This window comes from Phyllostomus discolor, chromosome 5, assembly GCF_004126475.2.
Source record: "Phyllostomus discolor isolate MPI-MPIP mPhyDis1 chromosome 5, mPhyDis1.pri.v3, whole genome shotgun sequence".
Lineage (NCBI taxonomy): Eukaryota > Metazoa > Chordata > Mammalia > Chiroptera > Phyllostomidae > Phyllostomus > Phyllostomus discolor.
The window spans coordinates 117,257,518-117,277,767 of NC_040907.2; the positions used below are offsets into that span (position 1 = coordinate 117,257,518).

The 20,250-nt window shown below is 49.9% G+C and overlaps 1 protein-coding gene across 1 annotated transcript in view; it reads right to left on the reverse strand.

Moving 5' to 3' along the window:
* Window positions 1-279: 279 nt before the first annotated feature.
* Window positions 280-20,250, reverse strand: part of TSPAN14 (tetraspanin 14) — a 50,924-nt gene continuing 30,953 nt past the window's right edge. Inside the window, exons 3-9 of the mRNA XM_028512515.2 lie at window positions 11,530-11,580; window positions 9,743-9,889; window positions 8,313-8,483; window positions 6,078-6,203; window positions 4,907-4,951; window positions 3,128-3,247; window positions 280-2,029 (exon numbers count right to left, since the gene is read on the reverse strand). Of these exons, the coding sequence (XP_028368316.1) occupies window positions 1,958-2,029; window positions 3,128-3,247; window positions 4,907-4,951; window positions 6,078-6,203; window positions 8,313-8,483; window positions 9,743-9,889; window positions 11,530-11,580 (732 nt within the window). The 3' untranslated portion in view covers window positions 280-1,957. The remainder of the gene's footprint in view (window positions 2,030-3,127; window positions 3,248-4,906; window positions 4,952-6,077; window positions 6,204-8,312; window positions 8,484-9,742; window positions 9,890-11,529; window positions 11,581-20,250) is intronic.

Genomic DNA, 20,250 nt, shown 5'->3' on the forward strand with positions numbered 1-20,250 from the left:
TCAAAGTTCTGCCTGTGCTTCTAGCAGGACAGTGCTAGGCCACAAGCCAGCTCTCACCAGTTGTAACCTCCACACAAAGCACGACTGAAAGTGGCTCACAGAATCTACAACAAATCACTGGATAAAATGTGTCTCAGATGTGCCAACTATGGACGGCCTTTACCCGCCAACCTCCCATCATGTCTCACCATACCCTATCCCACTGGTTCCTAGTGTACCATTGAGATGCTTAATGCCATCGTGATGTGAAGCCAAAACAAAAACCACCAAAACAACAGCATTATTATAAAGATATATTCCATAAAAGAGTTTGGCAGTCAAAGAAAAGCATCACATGTCCTAAAAACACAAACATTCTTCACCTAGTCTACAGAAAAAATTGTAAAAAAAAAAAAAAAAAAGGAAAAAATACAATATTATCAACAAACACTCACCAGTATACACCACACTAGCATGTACACGTCAGCACATCATTAAAGGTAGCACTCATCCCTGAACAGTGAGGACAGGACATGTACAAGATCCAGAAAAGCATTAGAAAGTAGCCCAGCCCAAGATGCACAGATGCTCAGCTATCCCTGGGGGGCTCAGTACACAAGACAGACTTCATTTCTAAGAGCAAGCCCAGAATAGCCCTGACAGGAAGAAGGGTGGACATGGTGACCACAGATATCCCAGTCGGGAAGGAGGGAATCATCTAAAAGTTAGCAAAAAGACGTCCTGAGCTTCTCCACAGCTGCAGTCCCAGATCTGTGGCTTGGCACAAGGGACTGGCCACAGAGCTTCTCTCTCTAGGGACAGGCAATGCCAGGCTGGCCAGCCGGCCCTTAGCATGTGGCCTTGCGAGGAGCACTGGCCAGAGGGTTCAGGCTGGCTGTCTCTGGCCGGGCTCCTCAGCCTTGCAGTGGAGGAGGAGTCACTATTCAAGTTCCAGGTGACAGTTTCAGTAGCACCAAGACCAGAAGACAGTGAGGCCAAGCTGGAGAGGGCAGTGTGTGCAGTGTGCACTGGGGGTGCACAAAGGGGGTGTACATATGTGGACCTGGCTTGTTAGGGATGGAAAGGAGATGTTGATGGGGTTGGTCCTGGATACACTCCAAGGAACTAAAAGGGATGACTTCAGTCCCAGATACAAGGTAAGGCTACCTGGAGGAGAATGCCAGAGGAAATGAAGAGATGGCGTGAAAACATTCTTACCCCTATAAATAAACTATTTACACACAATAAGAAAAGGAGAAACCACTCTCAGAGAAGAACCATGCCCACGGTCCCTCTTGTGCCTTCAAGGCATAATGCTATGGAGACTGGGGGCAGTTCTCAGCCGGAGGGCAGCAGCCAGGTACCCTGCACCCCAGTCCATGCACTGGCTCAGGCTCACTTCACTTGGACGTGGCTGAGGATCCTGCAAACACTGGACTCGGGCAGACACTGCAGAGCACCCTTCAGCCTCCGAGGTCCACTTGCTCCACCCCCCTCCTCAATTACAGGCAGCACCTCTAGGCTGCTGGGAGAAGTCTTGTCCATGCCTGCTGGTCCCTTACCCATGTCCTATTCACAAAAGACATGGCTGCCCCCAGGGCCAACCCCGATGTCAAGAGTGGGGAGGAGGCCAGGGCACCCTGCGGACACACTTGGGCCCAGGGGGACTGAGTCAAACCCTCCCTGCAGCCACAGGCGCCAGCTGTCTCTCAGTTACCAGTCCCACCTAAAGACATTCTGTCTCTGCATAGACCCCAGCAGGGATCTTGGTCACAAGTTCCTTCAATTAAGAAGAGGCCTCTCGGTCTTCAGCACCAGCAAGCAAGATCAAAGAGGTCACATCACTCTGATGCTGAAGACAGGGTGCTGGCTCTGGCGAAGGAGCATCCGCTTCTCTCCCTCTGGATGTAGAGTTGACAACAGTGGAGGGCTCTGGCCTCCACGGTGTGGCTCAGCTCTGCTCGCTCACCTCGGCTCTTTAGAAGTGATGGCCAGCCTTCACTGCCTCGATGTCTGAGATCAGAGTCTTTGCCAGGAAGATGCCAAATATCTGAAACCAGGCAGCAGAAACAGTGGCCATCAGTGTTGAAACACAAAGGAAGGGGCAGGCTCAGAAAGGCCATGTGGGGTGCCCTGCAACCCACTCCCACTGTACAGAGACTGAGGACGCTGTAAAAGTAACCACCAAGCATGTGGCAACACAGGACCAGCCCACCATAAAAAGTGAGTCTTGGGGCCCATCTTGCCTATCCCTAGATCTCTGAAGGAGCAAAGAGTGCACACCACAGAAGCAAACAGACACACACCAGCCTCCAACACCACTAGGCATGTCACACATCACAGGCCAAGACACACCTCATGCCCAGGGTTAAACTAAACAGGGTCACTCTGACTGCTTCTGATTCCCAAAATAATAAATCCTGAATGTTTCCTGTGAACCTGGACTCCATAATAAAACCAAGGCTATGCCTGCTTCCAACTGTGCTGGTACCTGAGGCTACATCCTGACCTCAGCAACCAGATTATCATGTAGGAGGACTAATTTTTTCTACCAGGAACAGACTAATATGAACTTGGTCCCCTTAGGAATTTTGCTTTTTCCCCCACTTGAAATTTTTGTGGTTTGTTATTTGATGAGTCAGCCCTTCTGAGGTCTTATTCCTTTGCCTACTTTGCAAACAAATTTTTTTCTTTACTTTTCTAGACACTTGGATCTCTTAGCCTTCCTTTGCAATCACTCAACACATTTGTTGAGTGAAGGAGGAAGGAGTACGTGGCTGGCTGGTGGCCCCAGGTCCACCCCAGTCACCCTGTTCAAGGCAAAGTCAGAGCCAAACATTTTCTAAATGGTGCATTTGCCATGCAGCAGCAGCAGCAGCAGCAGCAACAGTGGTCCCAGATGCTTCTGGGGGCTGCCAGCTTCTCCCCACGAGCCCTGGGCATGCTGGAAAAACTCCGGGCTTCTCTGACTCACTGAGTTCTTGACTTTCTCCTGCCAGGTCCTCTCCTAATGGACACTTGCCAGCCTACACACCCCAAGACTCACTGCCCGCTTGGCCGCTGCTGCCTTCCCACATGTGAAATCTGAGTCAAATGAACAGGTGCAGCCCACAAGGGGAAAGGAAGCCACAGGGGCATGGGGACAGACCTGCAGCAGTGAGATGGCAATGAAGATGCCGGCCACGATGTAAATATTCCGCGGGAGCCAGCCCTCCAGCGCCTGGATGCAGCCTTTCGTGAAGATGAACTCGTCCCACTTGCTCTTCAGCTGCAGGAAAACACCACAGTAGCCTGAGCCCACAGCCTGCAGACATCCCCACCCCGCAGCAGGCTCCGTCAGGGAGCATGGGGGCAGGTGCCAAGGACAGACAGAACTCTCTAGGAGGAACCTGGACTTTTGTCTCGGTCTCTGCCCCTACCCTGGGCAGTCTGCATCAGTAACCTACCTAACCAAGCCTATGACTTTAACCCATTTCTGCTTGGGCTGCCACAGATTTAAAGATCAACTTGTGTAACAACACCTCTACAGCCCACATCTGAAGAAAGGGGAGGGGCGCTGAATGCCTGGAGAAGGAAGCTGTGTCTTTAGAGAGAGAAACTGGGAGAAGAGGGTTCAGTGTCTTCTGAGTCAGAGGAATTAGCTGGAAGAGGAAGGGACGGTGGCTTCTCTGAGTGTGTCCCTCAGTCCAAGTAAGCTTGGCTCCAGAGACCAGAGCCAACAGGGGCAGTCACGAACCCTGGACTCCATAATGAAGCCAAGGTTGTCCCTGATTCTGAGTGTGCTGGTCCCAGCCGCTAGCAGAGGCTGGGTAAACACATGGGGATCTCACCCGACCATACACAACCCACCCTCACCCACCTTATACACAGCAGTCCTGCTCCCTCTGCCTCCACTGTGGCAGCACCATTGGAACATTAATTCACTTTAGGGGTGTTAGCGGCTGAATTATGTTCCCCTAAAACTCACATGTTAAACTCCTGACTCCCAACACCTCAGAATGAGACTGTATTTGGAGACAAGGTATTCAAAGAGGTGAACAGATTAAACTGAAGTCACTGGGGTGGGTCCTAATCTAATATGACTGTGTCTTGGTAAGAAGAGCCTCAGAAGAAACATTGGAGGTTTCTTGGTGGAATTCTTGGAGTCCTCCAAGGAGGACTTCTAACCTCCAAGATACTGAGAAAATAAATTTCTGCTGTTTAAGGTACATAATCTGTGGAACCTTTGTTATGGTAACCCTAGCATCCAACACAGGTGGCAATCAAATTCATAACTGGACAAGCTGCTGTTGAGATAGGCCCACCTCTGCGGAATGGAGGCCAATGAAGAAGGACTTGAGGTTTCCAAAACCAGAGGCACACATGGCCAACAGGAGTGTCTACAGATCCCTTCCCATCAGAACAGTTGTTCATATCACCAAAGGCCACCAGCGCAAGGAAGGGGTGGAGACTCACTTCACACTCCCTGTGGCCTGAAGAAAGCCCTAAAGACTGACCCAGTCCTGCCCTGAGACCCGTCTTCCTCCCTACTGTCACCGCTGCCTCCATATGGCAGCAGGACCAAATCATAAGCTCCTGCAGCTTCATCCTGGACCACTAAACAGTAGACACCAAGCAATCTCTTAAAAATGTAGTCTTTGTACCCCAAAACTATCATCTGACCTCTTTCCACTAATGTAGCAACTGCAAGGATCTGCAACTATAACTCACGGGGCTGGAGACCACACCCATCACCGCTCCCCTGAGTCCTGCCGCCAGCTCAGGCAGAGGGCGTGCCACTGGTCACCTCGCTCCCAGCACAGGTGGCACCTCTGCGCTTCATCTCCACCAGTTCTCCCACTCCAATTTGCACTCGTGCTAAATCGGGAAGCTAGGCCACAGGGAGCAAGCCAGAAGATCACAGAGTTATGTGCACTGGGGCTCTCACCTGAGTCCTGACATCATATCCACACTGCGTGTTCACAACTTTTTGCTGTAAGAAAAGCAGAAAAAATTAGTCATTTTTGTTCCCTTAAGAAGCTGGTGGTAGAAGGCTCAGAAAAAGTCACAACCAAATGCCAGTAAACACCTGTCCAAATTCCATTATAGCTCATGTCCTTCAATTATGGTGCCGATTAACCTTTCAGGCTAGGATGGGTGGGCAAACTTTCTCAGCAAAACGCTAGATGGTATTTCTGACTCGTCTGTGGAGCAGCTGGCAGCAGCCAGTGCCAACATAAAACGAATGGGCATGGGTGTATTTCAATACAATTTGCATTATGGGCACTGAAATTTGAATTTCACATAATTTTCACATGTCAAAAAATGTTATCCTTTACTTTCAACCATTTATAAGTGTCTAAAACCATTCTTGGCTTGAAGATCACACAGAAACAGGCAGCAGTCCAGCTTTGCCCCCGGGTCATCGCTGGTCAATCCCTATACTGGGAGGGAAGTGACACTGACTCAGTATTCCCAGCCACAGTGCAGACCTCAGACACCAGCTGTGCAAGTGCAGCACACCTGAGCCTCTCCTGAGCTGGGGACTCACCCGTACAACAGAGACAAGGCCCTGGCTGGTCAGAGCCCCGTGACTCAGCACCAGGCCTGCGTAATAACTGCACCAAGTTCTCTAAAGGGCTCAGTCCTACCCAGACTCAGTTCAGGCAGACATTCAGTGCTCTTTCACAGGTTTCTGAAACCTAAGGACCTAGGCTGTGGGCTGGGAATGAAAACAGATGAAGAAGAAAGAATGGAATTCTCTACCAATCCCAGGCCCCCACTGCCCCTGAGGGCTTCTAAAAACTGAGCATTTTCTCTAGAGAAAGGAGAATGAAAAGGGGAGAGCAGGGCTGGATACACTGAAAGCCCTCCAGGGAGGGATATGCAGGTTTTCTCCCGCTTCACCCAGAGCAGGAGAGCCAAGGTGGGCCATGCAGTTAAGTTCCTAGAATCTATCTGTGGAGGATTTCAGAGCCGGAAGAGCCCTGGGCAGTGCATGGACGGTGCGCAGGGCACTCATTCCATCTGCAGAAGAGAAGCGTCCAGAGCACTCAGAGTCAGGAACTGCTCTGCTCTGGGGCGGCCAGGTACTTCCTACCAGGCGCAGGCCGACTCACCGCAGGGTCTGGCACGCAGCAGGAGAAGGGCACCCCACACTTCTCTCGGCTGTAGCTGGCACCACTGCAGTTGAAGTAGACATTGAGGTCCCAGTCTTCAGGGCCGTATGCTCCGCAGCACTGGTTCTACAATCACAGAGCCCAGAGTCATCAGGGTTCCTGAGCCAAGGCTGTGGCCGCCCAGCACGGGGGTCAGTCTTAGGGGCACAGGGTTCAGTGTGCCTCTCTCTACCACACAGAGAACTCAAGGCCCACTCCACTGACCTCCCCACATGCACAGAGATGCTGAGCGACGTGCCAGATAGCCCTTTACAAAGGAAACTGCGGCCATGATGCCTCCTGGGTCCAACACGCAGGGCTGGCTCCAAGGTGCCCTTGGCACAGGGCAGAGCCACTCAGCTCCAGTCCTTCCTCAACCTGAAGCGATCCCTTCCTCTCCACCCCCAGCCCACAGCAGGCATCTCACTGTCCCCTTGGGGCCCCTCTGCACCACTGATGTGGTCCTCCACTATCCCTAAGAGAACATCTGGTGGGCAGTGTTTTCCTCCCCAAGAAATTTCCGAGCTGGTCCCACCTATCTTTTTTGCTTATTTACAGAAATAGCAGCTGAGCCCTGACAGGTATGGTTCAGTGGATTGAGCATGGGCTGTGAACCAAAAGGTCGCCAGTTTGATTCCCAGTCAGGGCACATGCCTGGGTTGCAGTCCAGGTCCCCAGTAGAGGCCACGTGAGAGGCAACCACACATGGATGTTTCTTTCTCTCTTTCTCCCTCCCTTCCCCTCTCTCTAAAAATAAATAAATAAACTCTAAAAAACAAGAACAAAAAACCCCAGCAACTGGATGTCTACTCCCAACTGTGGTGAATGGGACACAGTCAAAGCTCTGCCCCCACCACCCTCCCCCATTATGTGGTGTAGCTGCAAAGAGAACCCCCATTTGTCTAAAATGGTGTAAAACCAAACACACCAAAAGCAGCACTGTGACGTTAAAGGTGCCCCAACCCAAGAGCATATTTCATTTTTGCACTTGTCCTTACATGGTTATGGCTATAATCATAACAAACACACAACCAGGATTTCTGGGTTTTTGTACTGCTAAGGTAAAATCCCATTTTCCCCACCCTCGCCTCATTAGAACGTTCCATAATTTACTGAAGACCTCTGGGGAATTCTGTTTTTGAAAGGAAAGGAAGGTGTTAGAGAAAACTACAGTGTCTTTCAGGCCAATGGGGGAGGAGCCACCAGGCTCGCTCTACACCAGCGAGCCCAAGATGACATGAAAATGAAGTGAGAACGGCAACATTGAACAGAAAAGGCACAGTGAGGGACATTAGAAAATGCCTGGGACTTGGTGACCTTTACAAACTAACACAGGGCACAGTTAACAAAACAGGAGGGATCTCTGGTCTCATAAATGGGGTTCTGCTATATCTCATGATATATGAAATGAGGGTAAACAAGTCTTGGTTAGTAAGAGCAGATCATAGTTATTTTTAATGCTCTCTAATTTACTCTCAAAACTCGAGTGTCCCATGTAAAAGTTCCTGAGGAAGCGAGGTTTTCTGGTAGAACACAGACCAAACAAGAGCCCTGCACAGGCTGGCGTGGGGGGAGTGGGTTCCTCCCAGGGGGAGGGCCAGCTGCAGTCCAAGCCTTCAGGTGCAGCCACATGCAGGGGGCACAGAGGCCAGCTGGAGAAGAGGCCAGGCCTGGGACTGCTTAGACAAACCCCCAGGGACATGTTCCACAGAGGCTACATTCCTCTCTATCTGAGGCAGTTTCCTCCAGGCAGTTCTGCCCTCTTAAACAGGAAGGGGAAAAGGTCCTGGGGAGGAAGGGGACAGGAATAGCCTCAGACAGTGAGTCACATGCCTTGGGTGGAGAAGCACTGTCCCTCAGTACCCACAGTGCCCAGGGGACTGTGGCCACCCGAGTGGCCAGGGCTAGAGAAGTCTGGGCCCCAAAAAGTGAGGAGAAGACTGGGCTCCTGAGGAAGGGTAGCCACGGGGACAGATGGACTTGCCTGCCCAATCCACGTGTGGGGAGGGCACACGAAGAGCAACCCTGGACCCTGGGTAGTCATGAGGAGGCAAAGGTGACTGAGCTGATGCGGAGGTGGCCCCTCTAGGCCTTCCATGTGCCATGTTCCCGCTAGCCTGGCTCCCAAGCAGCACACACAGACTCAAACCAGGAAAGCATGCACAGTAGCAGGGTGCCACCACAGGCGGTACTTACGGCTTTCTGAAGGGAGTCGATAAGGTTCTGCAGGTCAATGTCATCACGGTAGGCTCTGATGTTGCTCTCAAAGAACTCCCGGAACCGGTCCCTCACCCAGTCCTGGAATAAGAAGGCCAGCACAGCCACCGCCAGCTCCAGGAAGAAGATAAGCACGATGGTGCCACAGAACTGGGGATGAGGATGAGAGTAGGGTCACACCTCCAGGCTTCCAGCCAGACCCATACCCTCTCTTCCTGAGTCCCACGTCATTAGCTGGACAATTCTGGGCAATTCCATCTCATCTGTAAAATGGAGGGACTCATTCCTACCCACACACTGCATTGTTTCATGAGTAAAAGTATGAGAAAGTTCTAAGCCAATGTGCCAAACACTTCCTAGGAAGGAAACTGAGGCTCACTCAGGCACATAGCTGCTGAGGCTGCATAGCTCACACAGGACACGTGAACCTCCTGGCAGGGCTCTGCACAACTCTGGAGTCGGCAGTGTTATTGGTGCCCACTCACTGTGGGGGCATGTGACGGTCAACTGCACAAAGCAGTCTCAGAAGCACACCTGCCCTTGCCCACAGCAGTGGTGGCATTCTACAAGGACCTACATCCCTCTCTTCCATCGAGGTCGACTTCCCACTGCCATTTTCACTGGCCAGACAGCAGCCTAAGACAGGGTAGGTATGTATATATGTATGTACGCACACACACACGGCATTCCGAAATGGAATCTCCATTCATATAGAAGTAAGATACAAAACAAAACACTTTCAAGAAAAAATAACTAGGGGAAGAAACACACGTTTTGCTTTTTAAGTTAAGCTCAGGAAAGAGGAAGCTTGATCTATTAAATTCAACAAATAATATGTTGCAAAACATAATGATGTGTTTTTCCTCTCAGGTGCTATTTAATTTTAACTGAATGCATTTCAAAATGAATGTGTATCTAAATATAAAACTCAACTCTGGGTGAGTCCCAGTTCTGCCAGCAAGTTAAGGATTCTGCACGGCACTTCCAACATACCCTGCAGCAAGGAAATGATTTCCTAATGTTACCAACAATATCTTCTGATCTTAGCCAGGAAGGGCAAAGGTGAGCAGCAAACAAACAAATCCTTTAGAACTTGGGAGGGGAGATAAAAGGCAAGAGAGGGAGAAGGGAGTTGGCCTGTGAGCAGTTGACTCCTCTCCCTGAGAACTGAAAACTAGAGGGGCCAACTTCTCTTTCTCTGGCAATGAGGAGCTAGCTCAGCTGACCATTTCCTGAAATCTTACCATCTGCTGGGGCAGCAGGGTTCAAAGGGCTGTCTCCCCACCCCCCACTACTGGGGCTCAAGGAGGCTTACAAGAGCTGCTCCCAGCCCAACCACATAAAGTATAAGCCTGCCCAGCACAGCCCACTCCCTACCTGTCCCCTTCCCTATCCCTGGGGCCACTCACAAACTTGAGCAGGCAGATGTTCTCCCGCAGGGCCCCCACACAGCCAGCAAACCCCAGTGTGAACATCACCACGCCCACTATCAGCACCAGCACCACAGGGTCGATTCCATGCAGTCGGGTCACTTTGGTGAGGTCGGAGAGCACCCCCTGCAAGAATCAGAGACAGCAGGGCAAGATCAGCCTTGAAAGGGGTCAAGGATGCCCTGGGAGGACTAGGCTGTATATAGACCTAAACAGAGGACAGGGACCTGCCTTGCAAGGCTCAAGCCCCCTTATAGGCCTCTGCCCAGCAGATCCTTGCCCACCTTGGCTCCCAAGGCCTCACATGCAGCATTCCTAGTCTCCACCTAGGCTGTGAGTTCCTCCCAGACAAATCTGGCCCCCAAGTGCTTTGTTTGTAGCCTGTAGGGTGCCTATGCCAGGCCTTGAGTAGAAGGTAGCCCCGAGGGGCCCTGTGGCCTTTGCTCAAGGCACCCTGTGCAAAATACACTCACCAAGGGCACACAAAGGCAGCACTATCCATAAAACTTTCTGTGACTATGGTGGCATTCTATATCTGGACTGTCCAAAATGATAACCACTGGTCATATGCACTATTGAGTAACTGAAGTGTGGCTAGTGGAACTGAAGAAATGAATTTTAATTTGTATTTCATTTCAATTAACTTAAATAGAGTCACATGTAGCTAGTGGCAACCAAAACGGACAGAGCAACTCTCTGGGATTCAGAGAAGGGAGGAAAAAACAGCCAGACCAGGTAACCAAGCCTGGACCAGGCAGCTACAGGTTGAGCTGCTGTTGTTCTGGAGATGGCCACATGGTGGCACTATGAGTAGTGACTTATACCTGCTTCCAGGTCACTAGGACAGAGACACTGCACCTCAGCTCCAGCCTTTTAGGGGTTCACAGGCCACCTTAAAGGTGCCCAAACCCAAAGGCAGGCCTTATCCATTTCCCAGGCCACGGCAAGAAAGCTGAGATCTAAGCACTCCTAGTGCCTTCTTCCAGAGGCAAAGGGAGGCCCCACTGAAGAGAGGCCTGGGCCTAAGGCTCAAGAGGAAGCTTTAGTTCCTAGTGGTTCCTGCCTAGTCTGCTGGCCTTTGTTCCTTCTCTCCCCTCCCCCTCCCTCCATCCCCATAGTGAGGGCCCTGTTCAGCCCTAACCACCTCCCCAGCACCCACCTACCCACAAAGCAAAAGGTGGCACCACAGCTCCACACTGCACACATCCAGTCTAGTATCCTCCCCAGAGCTCCAACTGCCCTTTGTCTTTCCAATAGTAAGAGCCTGGGCTCTCCTCCTCACCTGTCCTTCACGGGCTGAGCAAGGAGATGCATAGAGGCCTACACCTGTCCCACAGGGGCATATACAGAGCCTGCTCCCTGGTTTAGGGGTTCTTTCTGTGGGCAAGGACAGGAGCTTCGGGAATAAATACAGGGACCTACTTGGTCCAAGGAAGGTGGCCCCAGGCCTGCCCTGGACTTGGCTGCAGACAAACCCCAGGGCAACTTAGAGCTTTCAGGAACAGAAAACGGCTCTCCACATTCACAGAGCTCAAAAACCCAGCCAGCCCAGCCCTGATCGCCAGCAGTGACCCCAGCATGGGAAAGAAGTGTTCACGGCAAGTTTAGTAAGTTTCCAAGAGCTGGCTCTGTGAAGATTAATGACTACAAATCATTACCTTGCACAAGAAATGCTTGTGAGAGAGGAGGGAGGAGGGACAATTAAAGCTGAACCAACCTGGTTCCGGCTGTCTGATGCTCAGGGTCCCAGTGATAGCTACACCTACCTTTTCGCTCCATGCCCACAGTCCAGCTCCAAGGAAGGCAACTCCAGCCAACTGTTGGGGGGTGGGGGGGATGATACAGAGACAATTAGGTTGGAAACCAGCATCATGAATGTGCTTCTTAGAGTAGGATCCACACTGGTAGTAGGGGAATGTCATTGGTTCACGTCCACAGTGGGTGGATCAGGGGCAAGGTGGCCCCCTGGCCCCTACAGATGAAAGGGACAGCAAGTTTCTTTGGATAACCCATACCTACCTTCCCTGAACATGTGGACAAACCCCTTCAACCCCCACAGCTCCATGCAGAGGCAAAGAACCTCAGAAGGCACTGTCCTGGATAGCCCACACAGTCAGAGACAGCAGGCTATGCCCTGTTTCTTCCCCATTCTGCAAACACCCCACTCCTTTCAATGCACTGTCTGGTGTATAAGAAGACATCACCCCTCACGACAGCTGCCCCAGGTGCCTTCCCAGGCTCCCTGGGCAGCTGAGGCTCTGCATAGAACAAGGCACTGCTGTCAAGAGAACAGAGCCCAGCACCACCTCTGCCACCCGCCTCAGGCCCCTAGTCTGGAGCACAGACATTTGCTACTACGGCCATTTGTTGGATATGCTCAGGATATGCTGGTTCATTAGTTATTAATGCTCACCCCAGAAAAGCAGCAGTCCCCAACCCTGACTTCCTACCTGCAGCAACCCACTGGGACTAGGCTGCTTCACATGCACCACCCTCCCTCACTCCCCAGTACACCACAGACACCTGAACAGAGAGGATTTTTCCATGTAAAACAAAACACCTTATGCAGCCTCCTGTTTTTCTGGTTAACTACTTTATACCATGCTGGCATTTAGCTACCATTTATCAGTACCTCATGCTAAATAATAGAACTAGGTGTCTCCATGGCTCTCAACTTTCCTAAGTGCATTCTCAAGCTTCAGGACATTCCTGCACTTGATTCACTGCTAGCCGCAGGTGGCTAGAGTGGGAAGGAAAGACCCCTTAAAGAAAGCCCTGGGAGTCCTTTAATGTCTTTGGCAACACAGACCAATTTCAGAAAATGTGTACATGCCCAGTATTTTACAGGGAATTTCAAAGGGTTCACAGACTTTTTATTGCTGGTTCCCACACAGCCCATGGACCCCAAGTGAAGAAGCCCTGCCTGGATCCGATCCCTCAAGGGGAACACAGTCCAAAAGGGCCAAGATCAAAATGCCAAGCAGTGTGGAGAAGGCCCCAGATCTTAAGTCTCTGTTTAATTCATTCATTCACTCATTCATCCAACAAATGCTGACCGACTACATCCTAAGGTCAGGCATGGTGTCAAGCACTGGAGCCAGCACCAAGCCCACATGGTCCTTCCCATCATACCACACTGACTGCCTGCTGGTGAGCCTGAAGGTGACCCGTCAGTGTCCGCTGAATCCTGTAGGCCTCTCTCCCCACCATTCTCCAAGTCCCTGATGACTTACTTTCTCTTGCCAAAGCTGGAGGTCGTCTTCTTTCTCAATTTATCTCATCTCAGCAGACATAGAAGATTATTCCCTTCTCCACAGACCACTCAGTTTTGGGGCCACAAAGTACACATTCACGGTCGTCTTCCACCCTCCTTCTCAATCCCTTCTGTTGGCTTGTCCTCCTCTTCAGAGTTCTCTAAATGCTGGCGAACCTCACTTCTCAATCCTGAACCCCCACACTACCCTGAGCTCCCTGGATGATCTTGCAATTTACATGGCTTTCAATTCTATCTACACTATATGCTGCTGACTCACAAAGCCAAATCTCCAGCCACAGCTGCTCCCAAGCCAAATTCTCTAACATCTACTTGACTTGTCCACCTGAGAGATGTAAGGGCATTTCAATTCTTAACACGCCCCCAAATGGAGCCTTGGTCTCCATTTGGAGGGATCCCCAACCAGCTCCCTCCAACTCATACCTTATTAAATTATGGCACCACTACCCATCTACTCACTCATTTAAGAGAAAAAAACCCAAACCTCATCCTTGACGCCTCCAAATTCACACTGCCAGGACCCGCTGTTGGTTCTACCTCCAAAACACGTAGTGTATGTGGACAGTTTTCTTCCTAGCTCTCTGTTCCCACCAATCTACACTCCACCCCCTCAGATGCCTCCTCATGGTCTCCTCACAGGTCCCCAAGCAACTAGAATGATTCTTTAAAAACATAGAATACATAACTCTGCTCCTCCAAACCCTCCAATGACTTCCTTTTACACTCAGAATAAAATTCCAAGTCCTTGCCATAGCCCACAAGGGCCCACGGCCAGCCTGGGCCCACACCTCCAACATCTGCTCCCACCCAGTCAGAGACATCAGGCTACGTCCTGCTCTTCCCCATTCCACAAACATCCCACTCCTTTCCATTCACTACCCATCTCCCCACCTTAACCCCACTCCCAGGCCACTCTGGCATTGCTATTAGCTCTTACACCCACCAAATTCATCCTGTCTTAGAGACCTGACACTATTTCCTCAGCCTAGCATGTTCTTCCTCCATATCCCTCCTGGTTTCCTCCCTCGCTTCATTCCTATGTTCTTCAGAGATGCTTCCCTTTAGTGTCCTAGGAGGACCACTCCCCACCCATCACCCCTGACAGCCTTCCCTACTTGATTTGCCTTATCACACTCATCCAAGACCACATGAGCTGTCTATTGTGTGTCTCCCATGTAAGCCCTCTGAGGCCAGAGATACTTTCTGTTTTGTCCAGGACTGTATCCCAAGAACTTGAAGGAGGACTTGGCCCTTGTAGGTATACAGTAGGCATGAGTGAATCACCAGAGCTCCCAGACCAGAGCAGTCCTTGCTTGTGATCCTTCCTGCTCCCCTCCCAGGCACATTCCAAGGTCTTACTCAATCCAAATGCCTTCAAAGCAAGAGAAGGCCAGGCAGAAGCCCAGGCTAGCTCAGGTCCAAGGCCAAGTCCTACACAAGGACATTAGAACCAGGGCAAAACAGGGCCTTGAGGCTGTCCACCCCTATCCCCCACCCAGTGTCCCCAACAAGTGCTCTAGCTCACTCTAACTGCATTCCCTGACAGCCCACCCACCACCTGGCACCGCATAGGATGGCGAGAAAAGCCTGCGCCACAGAAGTCCCTCACTGAATCTCAGTCCACTTGAGAGACCAGCTCCCCATCACTAAGCAAGCACAGTTCTCCTTCTCTCACAAGGACTGCTCTTACAGAAGAGGGGCTGGTGTTGTTTTCCATTCTGTTTTAAAGAACTAAAGTTAACGCACACCAGAAAAGACAGGAACTAGGGGGTCACATGTCAAATCATGGGTTTAATGAATACCAGCCCAGGGAAGAAACTTTGGCGACCATACTTGTTTTAGAGACAAGCTGACTGAAGAAGAACCAGAAAGGGAAGTGACCTGTCTGGGAGCTCATACGACAACCCTGTAAATGAGCCAGGATCCTCGCCAGCTTCACCGAGCTCCCAGGGAAACTCTCAAACACATGGTTCGTAGGGCTGTCCTCAAAAGCTGCCAACCATTTGGGAGTGACAGCTCAGCTGGGTGCCTTCCAGCTTCAGAGTAACCTTCCCTGTCTCTCTTCTATCACCTGATTAAACTCCTTCCCACAGAATGAGGTCCGATTCCCACCGAGCTCAAAGGGAGGCCAGCCTTGGACCATCAGGCATGTATACTGCAGCGATCACCATGGGGAGCAGCACCACCTTCCCTGCTTGCCAGGTACTGTGTTAAACACTTCATGCACCCAAAGAAGCCCTTTCATGCCCAGAACACTGGTACATTTACCACTATTTTTCAGATAGGAAAATTCAGATTTGGTTATTTTCCCAAAGTCACATGGCTAGCTAGTGGCCATGAGTTAAGATCAAACCTGAGCATCTCTAACCCTCCTAACATCCATTATCTCACCATCCACAGGGCAGCCACCCAGGCCAGGAAGAGGAGCCAGTCACAGGGGCCCATAGGTATGGGAGCTTCACAGAAGGGTCTTCTTAGCTGTACAAAACCAAGGGCCCCCACTGTCCATCAGGTGGTGAAGATCACTGTGTCCCAACCAGGGCAAATGGCCAAAGGAGTAGAATCTCTTTTGAGGGAGAAGGGGTTGCCACTGTGAAGATTCAATACTGACCTTTCCACCTTAATCAAAGGACCCTATGAAAGAAGGTGAGAGGTCTTCTGGCACACTCTGGGCTGGTCCAGCCCTGACCCTGACATAAAAGCCACACAAAATCCACTCACCATGGGAACAAGCCTATGGTATTTCACCTAAGGAGGGTCAAGTCACGACAGAAGTGTAGACATCTAGCCAGGCCCTGGTGGACTGGAGGAGGGTTCCAAAACCAAGCATGTCAAAAGCGGCCTCTTGTCACCTACAATTTAGTGGCCTAGGTCCCTTGCAAAATGTCAAATACTTGGGCAATCCATGTGGGCCCAAAGGTCTTTACTCAACTGCTTGAGGCAAAGCAGCAGCAGCAGCAGCAGCAGCAGTAACGCAACACTTCAGGCTCTGCCCTGCTGGCATCTGGTTCTTGCAAACTCCCCTAGCTGGCTGACACAGGCTAACGCTCACAAAGCTTCTTCCCCTGGGCCTCCTTTGGGAGTCTCAGAGAAAACCAGGTGGAAAACCAAGAAAGAGTAAGCCTTTGAAACTCATGGCCGGCCAGGGCAGCGCTGAGCAAACAAACAGCACAGGTCAGTGGTCCTGGCTCCGATCTCCACCGTGCAACCTCACAGACACTGGACCTCATGCGATTCTGGGTACTTCTCTAAGCCTGTTTTCCTCTACAAAATGGGGTGACCCACCCTGGGTCACAGAAGAGTTGTAGGATTGAAAGAGGTATCAGATGTCACGTACTTACCCTGGGGCACAGAGCCATTCTGAGCAGGCCTTTCCCTCCCGTGAAGGAGGCAGAGGAGAAGCATGGAGGGGCCTTCAAGACGCCATCAGCATTTGCTGAACTGAAAACACTGTACGCGCTGCCCACACACAGAAAACTCTCAGTGCTAATTTTTGTCCTAAGACAAGGTCCTTCCTTCCAGAGGCATCTTGTTTTATTGGGTCTCCAGAGACAAGAGTAAATTGGAGTTTAAGGAAACAGAGCCTTCTAGAGGCTTTTCAAGTGAGACAGGAAAGAATGACAGAAAGAAAACAGGGCAAGAGTAGAAGAAGCCAGCACAGAGTCGTACCTCTGTTCCTAACTCACCCTGCTGCCTTGAGCCAGCCATCCCTCTCCTGGACCTCAGTTAGTCAGCGATCTGCCAAATCAAGCAGAGTTTGGTGATCTACAAAGATCTATGCACTTCCTGCTGTCTCAACTTTGCCATCATACATCATGCCAGGTGGAAACTCCATGCTCTTGGCATTCTCCAGAATCCTGACTCCAGGCCTAGGGAGTTCAGAGAACACCAGAGATGTTTGTGCCCACTTAAAAAGCCAACAATTCAGCCCTGGCTAGTGTGGCTCAGTGGAGTGAGTGCCAGCCTGCGAACCAGGGGGTCGTTGGTTCGATTCCCAGTCTGGGTCACATGCCTAGGCTGTGGGCCAGGTCCCCAGTGGGGGATGCACAAAAGGCAACTACACATTAATGTTTCTCTCCCTCTCTTTCTCCCTCCCTAAAAATAAATAAATAAAATCTTTTTTTAAAAGCCAACGATTCAAGTACTGGCCAGAAAGGATGCCAGAGAGCACAGACCCTAATCCCAACTTGGTCCTGAGAACCCAGTGGACTGAGGACAAGGACCAGGGATTGTCAGGGTTAGAAGGCCTTGCCCCTCAAGATTGTGGCCACTCTGAACCCTATACAGAACAGGGAATGTTCCTTTCAAACTGGTTCCACATTAAAAGAGTCTAAACCAAGCCACTTCTCAGTGGGAATCTGGAAGGTCTGGGAGCCGGAAGGGACACTGGAGCCCCACTTCCTCATTACAGAGGGAAACAGAGCCCAGAACAGGATGGTGCCTTGCACAGGGTCACACAGCTATCACACAGCAGCTTTTCCTCCTGCCGGAAGGGTGGTTCTGAGAATAAGAAACACGTGTGCCCTTCTCAGCACAGCCAGTGAACCCATGCCAGGGGCCCCAGCAAGGAGGGGTGAGGACTACCCAGGGTGTTCTAGGGCAGCTTCTACAGATGTCTCTGTGTTCCCTGATAACAGAGGGCCCCCTGCCATCAAGCCCCACCCAGGAATCTAACTGCATCAAAGCCTTTGAAAGGAAGGAAGGAGGACAGAGTTATCCAAGGCAGTTTATAAGCAGCAACCCAAGCAACTGAGAGAAGGAACCCCCAACCCAGCCTCATCCCCACCCCAGTCTCTGCCATCACTGGCACATTTCAGTGACTAACAGTGGGCAGAAAACCAAATGAGTAAGTCAGGGGTCCGCATTTCTATAAGGCAGATGGCAAATTCGTTCAGCTTTGAGTATTGTTTCAACTACTCAACTCCGCTGTTACAGCAGGGGAGCAGCCACAGATGACACATAAACGAACAGGCAGGGCTGCGTTCCCCTAACGTTGTATGTGCAAAAACAGGCAGGGGGCCAGGCCTGTCCTGCAAGCCAAGTTCTGCACTCTGCTATCACACTGAAACCATCTGGATCTAGAGACGAAAGACAGGATTTCCTTCAGTTTGGCCACATGAGCCCCAGGAATTTCTCTATAATTCAGATCTACAATCCTGGTAGGTTTTTACATTACTTCAACAGGTCTTAAGATCCTAACACTGTAAATTACCCAAAGGATACATTTCCACAGCAGAACGTCACACGACAACGAGAATGAATCGTCTATAACTACGTACCACAGCAAGAATGAATCTCACACACAATATTTAACAAAAGATGTCAGACTCAAATGACATAATACTATCAAGGAAGTGTTATGGCCTGAACTGAATGTTTGTGGGTCCTCTCCGCCCTTCAATTCCATATGTTGAAGCCCTGACCCCCACTGTGATGGCATTTTGAGGTGGGGCTTTGGGGAGATGATCAGGGTTACAGGAGTCACGAGGGTGGGGCCTCCATGATTAGTGTCCTAAGGAGAAGAGAAACCAGAGCACTCTCTCTCTGCATGGGAGGACACAGAAAGAAGACAGCCATCTGCCAGCCAGAAAAAGAGCATGCACAAGAACCTGACCATGCCAGTACCCTGCCCTCGGACTTCCAGCCTCCAGAAATGTGAGAAAATAAGTTTCTGTGAAGTCAACCACCCTGTGGTACTTTGTTATGTCAGCCTAAGCTGAACAAGACAGTAAGAATACTTTGGTAGAATAGCATCTAGTTGAGGTTACCAGTTAGGCAGAAAGGGGGCAAACTATGACCTATAGTAAGAAAAAAATTAATCACTAGAAAAAGACAGAAATGACAAAGAAAATGGAATTAGCAAAGATTCTAAAACAGATATTGTAAATAGGCTCAGTAAGTTAAAGGAAAAATTAACATAATCAGGAGAGAAACAGAAAATATAGAAAAGATCCAAATGAAACTATCAGAAATAGAATAAAGAGAAACTCTTGAAGTGAGCCAGAGGGAAGAAGAAAGGACACATTACATAGATTATGCATATACAAGATGATATTTTAACCAAATGAAATTAAAGCATATCAAAATATATGGGATGTAACCCTGGCCAGGGTGACTCAGTTGGTTGGAACATCATTAATCCCCCATCAGGGCACATACCTAGGTTGTGGGTTCGATCCCTGGTCAGAACATGTACAAGAGGCAACCATAGGTGTTCCTCTCTCACACTGATATTTCTCTTTCTCTCTCTCTCTTCCCCCCTAAATCAATAAACATATCCTTGTGTGGGGATTAAAAAAATGTATGGGGTGCAGAAAACATATAATATGAAATATTTACACTAGGTAAAAAATTTTAAATCAACAATCTAATTTTCTACCTTAGATGCTAGAAAACCAGCAAAATAATCCCAAAGTGAATAGGAGATAATAAAAATAAGGAAATAATAAAAGTAAATCAATAAAATCAATAAAAAATAATTTTTAAATTTTTAAAAAGAAATTAACAAAGTTAAAAAATAAAAAGAAAAAGAAATCACCTAAAAGTCAGATTCACAAGTCACACCTAATTTATGGCGACAGGAGGCAGGTCAGCAGCTGCCTGCCCATGGAAGGGATGAGGTGAATGACTGAGGAGGGGCACAGAGACATTTCTGAGGTGGTGGAGATGTTTTCTGTCTCTGCTGTGGTGATGGTGGTCACATAGGTACACAGTTGTCAGCTCCCTGAACTACACGCTGGAAGTGGCTAAATGTTATTCTGTCTCATTTACACCTCAGTAGTGGTGATATTTTTAAAAAGCATTTTGGAGGGGAAAAGAAAGGCACAAACAAGATGAGAATGAGACACTCCCACACAGAAGATAAACTACTCCAGCAACCTGGGCCATGCTGGCTATGCAGCGGCAAAGGATGCACAGTTATGCACACACACACCAGTCAGATAGACTTGGCACTATCCTGTGAGTAAATAACGATCACAAGTGCCAGGGTGTAGCAGCAGTGCCCAGGAATGGCCCTTCCTCAGAAATCCCTACTGGGGGTCTTCTCCTTGTGCTTGCCTGAGTGGGGATGATCAGGAACTGAGGCCCTGCAGGGTCAGCTTCACAGGCAACTCCCAGTCGTAGTGGAGTCTCTGATTAAGCAATCCTTGACCTCTGCCTTGGGAAGCAAAAACGTGGAAAATTACACACATACCCATTTGTAATGAGGTGA